This window comes from Anarrhichthys ocellatus, unplaced genomic scaffold (assembly GCF_004355925.1).
Source record: "Anarrhichthys ocellatus isolate YVR2014 unplaced genomic scaffold, GSC_Weel_1.0 scaffold1161, whole genome shotgun sequence".
In the NCBI taxonomy this organism is placed as follows: Eukaryota; Metazoa; Chordata; class Actinopteri; order Perciformes; family Anarhichadidae; genus Anarrhichthys; species Anarrhichthys ocellatus.
In genome coordinates this window covers 1-13,065 of record NW_022281135.1, presented here as the reverse complement: position 1 = coordinate 13,065, position 13,065 = coordinate 1, and the positions used below count along the sequence as shown (strand labels likewise).

Sequence of the window (13,065 nt, the reverse complement as noted above, 5' to 3'; positions counted from 1 at the left end):
GTGTGTGTGTGTGTGTGTGTGTGTGTGTGTGTGTGTGTGTGTGTGTGGCAGGGAATGAATACTATACAGTAGCTTGTGCTGAGACCCGTCTGTGTGTTTTTGTATGCAAGCTTTACTGTGTGTATTCCAGGGTTTACATGTGCACGTGGTTGCAAGTGTTAGTTTGCACGCTTTTCGTTGTGTGTGTTTCTGTGTCTGTGTGTGTGCGTGCATTTGATTGTGTATCAACTGTCACCGGGTTTATTTTTTGCGTTGGTTTGTTGTCGACTGTTTACACATACGTGGTTTTTCTTTCGTTCACCGCGTAGGACTGTTATCTCATGAAGGGTGTTTGGACTCGCTCCTCGTTTCTTCAGATCTGCAAACAAACGGCGGACCGTGATGCAGCTCCTGGATGAGGAGGAGAGGCAGTTGCACACAAACACGCCTTTCACGCGCACACTCTGAAGCCCTCACAGAAAGCGTCCCCTCCTCCCTTTAGAGGCGTCCATCTGTTGCACATGTGACAGACTAAAAACGGACTCAGAAATTCAGACTCTTTTCCTTGTTTAACACGACAAACACAGACAGCAGACTGGAGGCAAGGAAGGTACGATTCTAGCTGTTGCTCTCACCACTAGAATCTCTCAGTAACTGGTCTTTCTTGGACAAATGTGTATTTATGTGATGCTACATTTTTAATGTGACAATAGTATTTATTCCATAATAAATAAATACCAAATGGTGCTAATGGGACAAAAGGAACTTGGAAATAATTATGACAAGCTGACGATCTCAAACCATTTCCTCTTGAGATAGTCATGATAAGATTTTGTCTTTGCAAAGTTGAAGCACATATACACAGATATGGTCTTATATTTTGGATAGCGTAATATGGCATAAGTGTTGCCTTTTCCTGGTTTTCTTTTCCTGGTGCAGTAAAACAATGTCATTTCCTGAGCTCACCAGATTGTTCTAGCTGTTGTGTTATTTGCCTTTACCCACGTAGTCCTTATATCCACATCACTGACGATTATTTATCCAAAATCTCATTGTGTAAATATATTTGGAAAGCACCAATAGTCAACCTTAAAATATCGGCGCACTATTGATATCGTGGTATTTGATTTTGTCCATATCACTCAGCCCTAAACTTAGCCACAAATTCCTCCCCTCTCCGTCCAGAGCAGCGCTCGAACATCATTGTAAACTGAGCTTGAAGAGTGACTGAATAAATACAAGGAAGTAACCACCGAAACATCTTCACTGGCCTCCATGCTGCTTCCAGCTGTTTACTTACACTGTTTTCCATTGCGTTTGTGAAATTGAGTGTGACACACTAGAAAAACACCCAGAAAGGCGTATTCATCTACTGGGAATGGGACAGGAGTCAATCGGCTAGTTTTTGCGGGTTTTCTTGCGTTTAATAAAACCTGCATAAACGCGCTAATTTTGGTGGAAAAGGTGTAAAGCACTCGCCTCCCGAGGCTCTCTATGCTCCCAGCTCATTTTTCTATTGAGTCGCATTAAAGGAGAGCAGATTCCCAAAAAAATTAAAGCATGTCGGTGCAAAAAGACTTAGAGGATGAACAAAAGACAGCAAAAGTAATTGAACTATTTCCACTGGACTATTGCTAAACAAAGCAGTTCCAGTGAAGATGCACAATGCATTCCTTCACGGGAGGATAATCCGAAAATGCTTTGTTTAGCAAAATCATTTTTGGGGATTTCCATGAGCCCACAAGTGGATGCAGGACACTTCAGTGATGCTGCACAGGAATCTTCTGGAAGTTTTTCAGCCGTTTTATAACCTTTGCTGTCTTTCGTTTGCACCGGGCGCTCCGCTCTCCTTAACGCCATTTCTTTATGGAGGGGAGTACTATATACAATTCATATTGTTGTGGGGTGAACTCCTTTAGATAGTTTTGTTCTGAAGGAGTTTCGACATGTTCACCTGTATTGAAAAAACACGATCCCATTGTTTGGCAGTGACTGAATATACCAGACAGCGCAGCAGCATTCGCCTCTTTCAGCCTTTTGAAGCGGCCGCAGTGGAGCTCCTCAGATATCTCAGCCCGCCTTTGTAACTGCTGCGTGTTGTTATTTTTCTCTCTCCTGTGCCTCCAGGACATTCTCAGAAAACGACTGCACCATGGTGGCCCCATCTGACCCCTGCCTCAGCCCCACCAAGGGAGAGCTGGTCTACAGCAAGACAGCCAAACAGTGCCTGGAGGAGATATCGGGTACAGCGGGTCGACACACATGCCGCGGGCTCTGCATGCTTGATATTTGTCCGTGTGGGTGTGTAATGCCATGTGCATTACACATTTGTCTCCTCTAATACTGGTTATACACTGTCAGGATTTAACCTTGATCTGCTGTTCAGCGTCCATATTTAACTAATGTTGACCTGCTGCAATGCTCCTCTGTGTGTTTAGGATGCATTTACTCTCTTTAGGAAATAGAACAATTGGTTTTGCATACTTTAACGCTGTTGTATTACATTATGGATTAGCTGCCCTACATAACATTTAAGTGAGAGCAGGCTGCAGGGGTTTTAATGCAGAATAGCTAAAGAGTCGCTGCGGGATGGGAGACTTTTTGAAGGCTACTGCTGTGTATAGCACAATGTGCTAGTGTCGTGCAGCTGGTGTGTAAGTGTGTTTTCGGTGTGTGTGTGTGTGTGTGTGTGTGTTAGTCGTGTTTACTGGGGGGATCCCTGTTCCGCGCCGGTTCCATGTGGTGAAGGGAAAAGGTCAGCGCTGACAGACGGACACAGGGAGCATCTGCGGCTCTTTGTTGTTTCTGTTTACATTCTTGCATGCCACCGTCGTGTTTTTAAAATCCCAGCTCTGCATCATCATCAATACGTACACATCATTTATTGTTTTCAGCTTCAGCAGAGGGATGGCTTTTGCAAAGAGTTGCTTGACATTTGATGGATGTTTTTTTTTTTTTATCCAAAGCTCATAAAGTGTTAGTTCAGATATCTGAGTTCTTATGGAGGAATGGATGCACATCGCATATACACTACAACGGAGCAAGAAAACTGGGTATGGGAAGAGTTTTAAGCCTTAAAGAGATATCATTTGATTTAAGAAGGGTGTAGTGATAAGAGGCTGCAATCATTTAGAAACAGTACATTTTATCCAATATTTTGTACATTATTTATATTTGAGTTCATCATCCTTTTCAACGGCACCAGAAAGCTGCTGGCAGAACAGAAAGCCTACCGTTTGTTTGTAATGACTCCCAACATCTTCATCGTCCTTTAACTACGGTCAGTGGACATCTGAGCAATTGAGCTTCTGCAGCTGAGAGGTCAGTGCTGAGGGACATTTGACCAGCTTCTAACCACAAACTCCAAATTCTGACAAAGGAACAGGATGAGAGCTCAAAGCAGGCAACACAAACCACTGGCACAGACACATTCCATTGTTTCAAATGCATCTTGCCATTTGCAAAAGACTTCAGTGTCACAACTGCAACCCATTTCACATTAAAGAGGTTTGTGTTGCCGCACATTCCCCATTATCCACCGTATTGTCTGTTTTAAGCATTTTGTCATTGAGTTAGATCATGTGCTTCCAAATATTCTGAAATGATTTGGATTTTACATGTTTAGTAGAAAAATGCCATTTGGAATGAAACTCCATCCTTAGAATAACATAAATAGCAGAGGGTGACATGGACGATGAATCAAACAAGCAATAAACTCAACGGCAAAAAAATAAGACGTCAAGTTCAAAGTGAAGCCGGAGAGACTCTGAGCGTCTACAAAGTGCAGCGTGCACAAACAACAGCGCATGATTACAGGTTTCGGGAATGTCAGGTTTGGCTGCGACATTCCAGACATTTCCCTTCGGCCGTGGCTTTTCCGCAGCCCGTCATTTGAAGGATAGAATTAGACTGCGACGCGGACCGTTCCCTTTGTTTTGAGGTCCATTTCAAACGCTCCGCTCTCTGCTGTCACTCGTTTCATGGCCGTTTCACATCCTCCGCTTACTGCCCGACTCTTGCCCCGCAGAGGGGCAGAAATGAGTCCCTGGGAAGGAAATTCAAGTGTATGCAAATACCACAAACAACCACATGACAGGCCTGCTCAGTTTACTTGTACAAGCTCGTTATCCACGCGTTGATTTAAGCTTTTTGTGAAATTAATGGGAGACGAGGATAGTAAAAACTGCTGAGTCATTCCGAAGTAATTTTATTGACATTTAAGAACATGCGATTAGGAACACCTTAATTAGGGTTTCTGAGGCAACCTGCTTCCACTCCTTACTAGCTATTGGTAACCACGATTAAACAATGTGGGGAAGACAGCTGTGAGTAATAGCAACAGGGCTAATAAGGCTTGCACTGATTGATGGGGGTACGTGGGTTCTGTGGTCTCATTGTTGATCCGCGATAAGCCGCCGGCTCGCTGCTTTCGCTCCTCGAGATAGCATTTAATTAAGTCGGTCGGCCGGCGTGGCTGCGAGCTCACAGGTGCTGCTGTCCAAACAACTCACTGTCACATCGCGATGGAGAGATGAAGAGAAGAGAGAGGGTGGAGGATAGTGTGAGGGAGAACAAGACATGGGCTGGGAAGAGGAAGGGAGCGAGCAGAAAAGCGAGAGAAGAAGGATTAGGAGGAAGAGAGGGTGATGAGCAGTGAGAAGGAGGGTTGAGAGAGAGAGAGGGAGTACTGCAGGCTGCACGCAGGAACGAACAAGCACACCGAGAGCTATGCGAGTCCGTTCTTTGGCTTCACCACCCGTTCGTTCTCCGCTGTGAGGAGAGAGGGACTGTCAGAGAGTCAGAGGGAAGGGGGCGCAGCAGAAGTGTAGCGGTGAGGTGGTAATTAAAGGAGAGACAGAAGGCGCAGGGTGGGAGATAAGAGTGAGCGAAAAGAGGCTGTCGTTTAATAGGGGGAAAAGATAAAGAGAGCGCGGGAGGGGAGTGGGAGAGAGGACGCGTTGGTGAGGGAAGAGAGATGTAGCGACTCCACGCCCCTGATCGTGGTGGAGGAAGAAGACATGAGGACGGGAGACGGAGTGGAAGGAACAAGTGTTTGCGTCCGGCTCGACGTCTCGCCGTGACCATGGAGCGACTCAAGGATGGATCTGGATTCTACCTGCATGCCTGAGAGGGAGCTTTCCTCTCTGATCTTCGACCAAGCCCACCAAAGCTTGGAGCTCAGTCGGGAGGCGTGGGACGCATCTCTCTGCCTCCTCCTCCGCCCCCCCCCCCCCGGTTCCTCCTTTACTCCACTCGCTCTTCCAGTGACAGTGCGGCCACGATGTAAAGCGGACCGCTGCGCACAGGTGGATCCACTTGCATATACAGTTTCTCCCACGGAGGCGGAAAGGTAAGACGGATAAAGGGAGGGGAGCGGTGAGCCAGAGATGAAGAGAGGAGCAGAGTTCTCGGTGTATCAGGGAGGCAGCCCGGCTCGACGGCCTCCCCAGCCTCTCCCCGACAACCTCAACCTGCGGATCAAGCAGCGCTCGCTCACAAACCTGACCCTGCTCAGCGACGGCGAGCAGCGGGTTTACTCCTTCGAGCTGGACGAGCCGCCGCCTCTCCTTTCCCGACCCCGGAGCTCGCCGCTGCACTCGTCCTGCACACAGCGGGCGGGAGGCAGCCTGCAAGGAAGCCCGAGGAAGGAGGTGGTCACAAGGGGCGGAGGCGCGCAGGGCACCACGGCTCGATCCCTGTCGCTCTCCCTCACCAAGGTGCTCTCTCAGTCGGAGCACTCCCTCATCCCAGTCCCATGGCGGTGCACGGGCGCGGGCGGGCGACCGCAGCGGGCGTCGTACAGCGGCCACCCACGGACGGAGCCGGCGCGGACGTCCAGGGGAGAGGGGGGAACAGGCGAAGAGGGCAGCAGCGGGCGCTCAGACGAGGAGCCGGCGGCGGGCTGGGCTGGCGGGAAGAGGGTAGGCAGGGAGAAGGACAGCGGGTACTGGGCGGAGGAGGAGGTCTCAGGGGGAGGTCCTCGCGAGGGAACGGCTCAGCTGGATAAAGAGTTGATCCTCACCATGCTGGGCGACCTGGAGCAGGTGCTGCACACACAGCCCCGCCCACGTAAGTCAACACGGTCATGAAATGAGCATGAATGTGGACATTCATAGGCACAATAAAAAGGATTACTTTGACAACACCGGAAATTGGAAACTTTGTACAGGAAGTAAAAAAACTCCTGTTAATGTGAAGTTTTGGTTAAGTTAAAAAATGCAAACTTGGACAGAATATTATAATGTCAAAGCAGAAAAAGCCTTCAATAAGCCGGTTATTTTCTTAATGCTCTTGACGATTTCTCAGGGCACACTATTAACATTTTAAGACATTATTCAAAAGAAATTCGTAAGACGGGGCCGGGACACACACCCTCCCTCGTGCAATTCACACGCACACACTCACCCAGTACATCCACAGGGTTTACACAAGCAGCAAGTAGTTCGATGTCATGGACACAGGCGGATTTACACACATCCTTTTTTATCACTTGCATCCGCACACTGTCACACTCTGGAAATGCAGCTCTCTGCCGTGTGTGTGTGTGCAGCATTGTTAAGTGTCGTGCTGTGAATTAACGTCAAGCTGGCCACAGTGTGATTCTGGAAAGAGCACCCATGTAACAAACCTGGCTTTGATGCTTGAGGGAAGGGGACGTGGGAGGTGGGGGATGTTCAGCTGATAAGATGGACCGTTTATTCCAACAGATTATATTGTCACTCTACAGACAAAGCAAAATTATAATGCACAGCAGAGCAGGGAGAGCTTTGGCGGTGGGCAGATTGCTGATTTCCTGTAAGCGGGATCACGGCATGATGCAGCAGGAAGAAGAAATACCTTGAGATGGAGATGAAGAAAAAATCTCCACCGACACCCACTGAAAAAGCACTGCTTGTATTCCTTGCACCCTCCCTCGCCGCCTGTGACTCACGCAGCCAACATAATCAATAGCTTATTATTACACCTGCGTGTGCGTTTATCCTCACTCTGTTCATGCATACAGGTGCATGCCTCTGTACGCGTGTTGCTACAAGTGTTTCGGGGATATCCTGTCCGGATATCTGAGAAGCCGTTTCCATCCTTAAAGGACTCGTCCACCCTGTCAAAGTTGTCTTTCAAAGTATCCAGCTGCTGATGTGGCGGTTTGAGCTTTCAGGCCCCCTGGGAGCCGTTGTCGTTGATACGCATTAATGATGCGACGCCTGTTAGATAGACACACACAGAGATAGACAGACGGATCGATATATCCACACGCTATTTATTTTGTTTGTTTATTGCCCTGTTACTGAATGTGTGTGTGTGTGTGTGTGTGTGTGTGTGTGTGTGTGTGTGTGTGTGAGCTGCCATGGCGACACTCCAGTGACTGACAGCCAAAGCTTCATTCAGGCTGATTTGTGACAAACCGCTGTAACAACGGTAGAGCTGGCTACTTGTGCGTTTGTCTGTACATATGCGTGTGTGTGTTGGCATGCGCTTGTATAATTAGAGGACTGGGATGGTTCCCTAATAGTATTCAGCTAGAGCGAGGGGCATCGGCACCAGATCCCATGCATTATTTAAAGAGAGAGAGGGAGAGAGGGAGAACTGGCACTACAGCACCCGCTGCTTCAGTGCGTGTGTGCGTAAATGTGTCAGTCCCAAATTACAGTCGTTTGCAAGTTTATCTCGAGCAGCGTTCGTTCTGCACCTCATATGTGTGTGTTTCTAGGCCCATGTGTGCATGTGTACCTTCCCTCTCCTTCCGTCCGTGCCCTTTTCGATCCTCTCCACGGACCTGGTCTCAGTTTGGCTCACTGGGAGCCGAGAGCTGGACGCGCAGCTTGAATCCAAATGAATGCCTCGTGGCTTCTCGCCTCTCTGCGGCGCCGCAAAGTGGAAACCACGGCTACACGCATGTATAAGTCGCCTCTACGAAGGGAATTTAGCTTAGCTCATTCCTGCAGCTCTCCTTGATCCAAATAACGGGAACTGAGCTGGTTAAATCGCTCACAGGTATTGGTGTGTATTTTTTTCTAACACCAATGCGTGCGTGCATATGTTTGTTTGTTTGTGTGTGGGGCTGCAGTTGCATTGCACAAAATTCCCAGATGGCCTCTACTCTAACGTGCAGGGGAGACCTCTGCTCCTGCACACACACACACACAGGAAAAAAAAGAAGCATAAATGCACACACACGCCTCTGGCCGCTTCTCAATGTTGCATGAGGTGTCTGTTCATGGTGGCGACTCCAGGGCCAGATCTCCTCATGTCACTTTTATAATGGGATCGTAATTGGATCTTTCTCGAAGGGGCCCTGGTGAGAGGAGGAGAGGACAGGAGAGGAGGAGGAGGAGGAGGAGCAAGGAAGACGGGAGAAAAAAGGAAGAAGAATTGGAGAACATCAGATCACAGGGGTGCTTTGAGTTTGTGGCAGCAGAGATCCATCAACCTGCTGGGGAATGACAGCATATCATTCGTCTCTCAGCTCTGTTTTAGATGAGACTGGAACTCATTCAGGGCTTCCGCCAACACACATTCCTTAGCTCAGAAGTGCCTCACGGATTTCAAATTACTGGCCATATAGTGCAAAAATCTGATACGGGGTCGGAGGTGAAGAGCATGGGTCACCACCTCCACCTCGCATAATCTTCCGTCTGTTTGCTCCGCGAAGACAAAACATGACCTCAATTATGCCAGACTGCGAGGTCATTACACAGTTTGATACCAAATAATTGAGGTCATGTCTTGAATTCATTTTGGAAAAATGCAGACAGTGTTTGAATCTACAAGTCTTCAAACAATGTGACCAAGACAAAGTTAACCAGTATTAAATCCTGTCTTTGGCAGCCGCTCTGCTACGGTTACTGGCCTCCTAGCATTTTCAGCTTATTCGTTGGAGTTTTATAGCATTTAAAAAGAAAGACGATTGCAGTAAAAGGAAGAAAAAGGTTCAGTTGATGTCACCTATATTTAAAAAGGTCTTTCTACAGGACAGATAGTCACGGCATGTAAAAGAAAGCGACTCTGTGTCACAGTGCTGGACAAGGTGACTCCAACTTTGTGTGCCGCCACACAGCGTACGCTAAAGTAGAATAGGCGGCAGTGTCGAGCTGGTCTGTTTAAATCAAGTCATTTTTTACAGTGTGGCGGGAAAAAGACAGGAACTGCAGAAATAATGCAGAGCACAATTGTTATTCGAATGAAATGTATACAGTCTGTGCATTTTTGCTGGAAAAGTTATCCAAATGCCTTGAGGGCAACTCTGAAATTGATATATTTATCCAGGGAAAACTGGCTCAGCTGATTTCCTTCTTTCCAACACCGACCTGCATCATAATCCGGCATCAACACCTCAGCATTTCTTCTCCTCTCTGGCACTGAGCTGCACCACAGAAGTCGCTGGAGGCCAAGCCGCCGCCGCTCCCATTCGTCCGGGGTCGCTGTAATCACAGCAACATGCTCCTCGCACTCGTCTTACCATGTGTTGTCGTCTCGTTGCACCAGATCTGCTGGCTCATTGGTCTCCACCACGGAGACTTCCGGCGGCACCTTGCAACCCGGAAGAGCAGTGTGACCACCGTCCATTTATACCTCTCATGCCACTCGTCATTGACCCATTACCCGGCCTGTGGCCATAGGCTAGCCTGACGAGCGAGCAGAGAGGCTTGACTGGAGGAGACAAGCAGATACTTTGGTCTGCGCCCACAGCTCGCAGTCCCGAAGTGTTGCCCACCCTGTGCTTGTTGGCAGCACACTTTAGAATAGGCCTAAGTGAAGTTCTGTAAACATGGCACTTAGACGAACATGAAACATATGATTCTTAGCTGCATGCTGATGTAGGGCGAGGGTGGCAGCGCTCTGACAGAGTTTCGCGGGCACGTCTGTGTCCCCCACTAACAGACGAAGCACGTGTAGTGTCACGGTACGACATTTCTGCATTGGCCTGAAGGAAAGATGTCAGCGCTGCATAAAATAATGTATCCACTTCTCAGACTAAAAAAAGAAAATGTGTGTGACGCAGCCTGACAGGCCGATTCATTGAACGGCTTCCCAATTGTCAGCACGGGGTTTCAGAGACGGGCGCCCGTTGCCGGCTGTCGCCGTGATCTGTCGTCATTTCGTGTCCCTACGGAGACGTTCAATAAAATGCTGCATGTCAGATGTCTTCCTCGCTTCTTGTATTGCGTGTGTAGCCTTTGTGGTTGTGGGTGGGTGCTGTGTGTGTGTGTCTCCGAACCTCTCAGTAAATCATGTAAAAATGCGTGTCTCTAGGAGAGGACCCTGAGACGAGACGCATGAGGACGGTGAAGAACATCGCCGACCTGCGGCAGAACCTGGAAGAAACCATGTCCAATCTACGGGGGACACAGATCAGCCACAGGTAAGGCACACAGATGGTACGACCCATTATTTACTGGGGATAGTAAATGACTCTGGTCTGGTTTTTGGTTAAGAAAAGGGATACGGACAATGAATTGCCTCGTTTATTTGTAGGGCCGCGTGCATAAGGGACAACAAGAGATTGGTTCCTTAAAGGAGAATATTGTTATTTCCCATTCATATCCCCTTAAAGTCAATCTGTTTTATTCATGAAGTTTAAAATGAGCTCCACAAATCAGAATACATTTTTTAAAGCAATTGAAAATGTCAACCTAATTGAGTTGTTTCAGGGTTGAAGTGAATTATGTTGCCTTCAGGCCGCTGTGTTATTTAACCGAGACAATAGTGAAATGTAGCACCTCAAATAGGATCATAAATCTCTCACAACCCAAATATAAATGTTCCCATCTGCTTCTTAGGTGGCTCACTTCGTTATTTATACTTTTGCTGGCGTTAGATTATAGTTACCTTGTGTGTGTTATGTCCGACCACTGCTGCAACATTTGCCCCCCCCCCCCCCCCCCCGCAGGCAGCACCCAACTTCAGTCAGACACTGTTTTAGAAGTAAACCAAATGCAGAGAAAAGGGATTTGCCTGCCAGTGTTTATTTTAAGACACTTCCACCTTTTTGAGAGACTATTATGCAGTCACATCTAAAGTTCACTTTCCGTCTGAACAATGAGAAAAGTTGGTCCGTTGTTTTTCGGCTCGTTCAGGCAAACTCTGCTTCCCACTAACTCCTAGAATTATCTGGCTCTTTAGCTGCTAAATGCTGCTAAGTGTCTGTCTGCTTTTTCGGGACTGGAAACGCGGTGTACTGTTGGTTTTAAGAGCTCTTCGGCTCAGAACGCCCGGCTGCTGCATCTGGAAACAACACTGATGATGCTGAGAGTGAACCAAAACAATAAAGTTTAAGGCTGGGCCAAAAACAGTGAGTTACAAGAAAAAAAACACGCTCCACAGAGCTGAGGTGGTGATGAATTTCTCTGGGTTTGTCACTACAAGTGACCCCCTTTCACATTACACATTTGATCCATTGTAAATATGAAATTATTAGTCGAAGCAGCTTAGTAAAATAATTATGCTAATGTTGCTTGCGGGTATATGATAGTGTCTCCGTGACCCTCAACAGGAAATAAAAAAAGGAGAACGTAGCACCTATTTTTTGTCGCAAGAACAGAGCAACCAGAACGTCACCATTCAGCTGCAGCCTATAGGCCTGTTTTCAGAGGCTATTTTCACACCGACTGAGACATGTTTAACTTCCTCAAAGACTGTGAAGGAGACCCACCAAAGTCACGACCAATAACCACTGAAAATAACCAAAGTTTCCTTTGTGATCACATTTTCCCATCCCAGCACTTATTATGCGAGTTTCCCTGTGCGTCCGTTGTCCTTGGAAAACAGAAGCGGCTCAGATTTTGATATCTCTGACTCAGTTCACCACACCGATCCAACAGGGAGATACGTCTCCAATTGTTAATGATGTTTCCTCTGTTGCCATGCATTCTTCTCCTCCGCGTTTTTTTCTGGATTTAATTAGAAAAGTACAGGAGCCACCTTCCTCACCAGCTGGCGCACATGTAATGACATTTCAGGAGTTGATGGACAACCGGCACCTTAAAAGGCCGTCCCATCTGTGAGCCACGGGGACAGTCTAAACAGTGTGGAAGCTGCGGCTCGGGCGAGGACGAAAATGATAACCATTGGTTTGTGTCGGCTCCCCCCGGGCAGCAGCTCCCCGCTCTGTCTCTCCCCCTCTCCCTTAGTCTATTATTTTGTGTGTTTTGCCCCATTTGCAGTGGAATATGGTGGCCGGGCTGCAGACAGCCATGACAGATGGCAGTCTGTGTGTGTGCATTTGTTTTCTACTTCTTTTTTTTTTTTTTTTTGTCCTCAGAGGAGTCTCAGCCAGGCGCGATCAATACAGCGCCATTGTCTTATCGCCATGTTTTATTCTGGCGAGGGCCCACGGGGATGGGGTGGGAGGTGTTTGATCGGTCTGAGACGGACAGCCATCATGATGCATCATCGTCATCAGCATCATATACGGTGTGTCTGCACATGTGTGAGCAGTAAGCAGCCATTAGATTAAACGTGGGACAAAAAGGGAAGTCGGCTCCTGTGTGTGAGCCTCTGCGGACATGTTTGTATTCTCAATGTAAGGATAGTCTCAGAGTCCGCATGCCAATCCTGTCTGTGACAGAAGCCCGACCGGACCATCTTAATCTCTCCCATGGAGGAGAAACGGCTCTGAAGCACCTTCAGTAATTAATTGCCGCTATGCTCGAGCAGACAAGACTGTCATATTCAGCGCTTTGAGATTCGCTCTCCGTACCTGGTTATACCTCATTCATGCAGACTGGGTTTTAGGACCGCCAGCTGGAGCCATCACAACATGGACATGGAGTCCACTAGCGCAGAAACAGACACCGTAGTTCCCTCTTTATGATTGTTTTACGTGTCACAGATAGAATAACAAATTGTCCTCATCTATGCTCCTCAAAAGAGCAGAAGTTTTATGCTCCGTATTAAAGTATATTTGTGAAGGTGTAATCAGGATCCTTCTTTTCAAATTGTTCTGTATATAGCTAAAATAGAGTTATAGCTAAAAGTTTTACTTACTTATTTAAAGTGTTTTCCATTCATAGTTTTGGGGATTTTTAAATTATATGGAGGAATTTTTATGCCTTTTATGTGGAATGACTTGTAGCACAAGTACCCGAC

At 47.5% G+C, this 13,065-nt stretch overlaps 1 protein-coding gene across 2 annotated transcripts; it reads left to right on the top strand.

The window, feature by feature from the left end:
• Nucleotides 1-7: 7 nt before the first annotated feature.
• Nucleotides 8-13,055, top strand: LOC116377366 (neuron navigator 1-like). 2 transcript variants are annotated; one of them, XR_004212204.1, is made up of 2 exons: nucleotides 8-2,222; nucleotides 10,231-10,318. XR_004212204.1 is itself a non-coding variant. In XM_031838988.1 (2 exons), exons 1-2 carry the CDS (start codon nucleotides 5,367-5,369, stop codon nucleotides 10,341-10,343), a joined length of 795 nt encoding a protein of 264 aa, XP_031694848.1. In that variant the 5' UTR covers nucleotides 8-5,366; the 3' UTR covers nucleotides 10,344-13,055. The 2 variants fall into 2 exon arrangements, 1 of the variants encoding a protein (XP_031694848.1); XM_031838988.1 differs by having other exon boundaries at nucleotides 8-6,048; nucleotides 10,231-13,055.
• The last annotated feature ends 10 nt before the right edge of the window (nucleotides 13,056-13,065 follow it).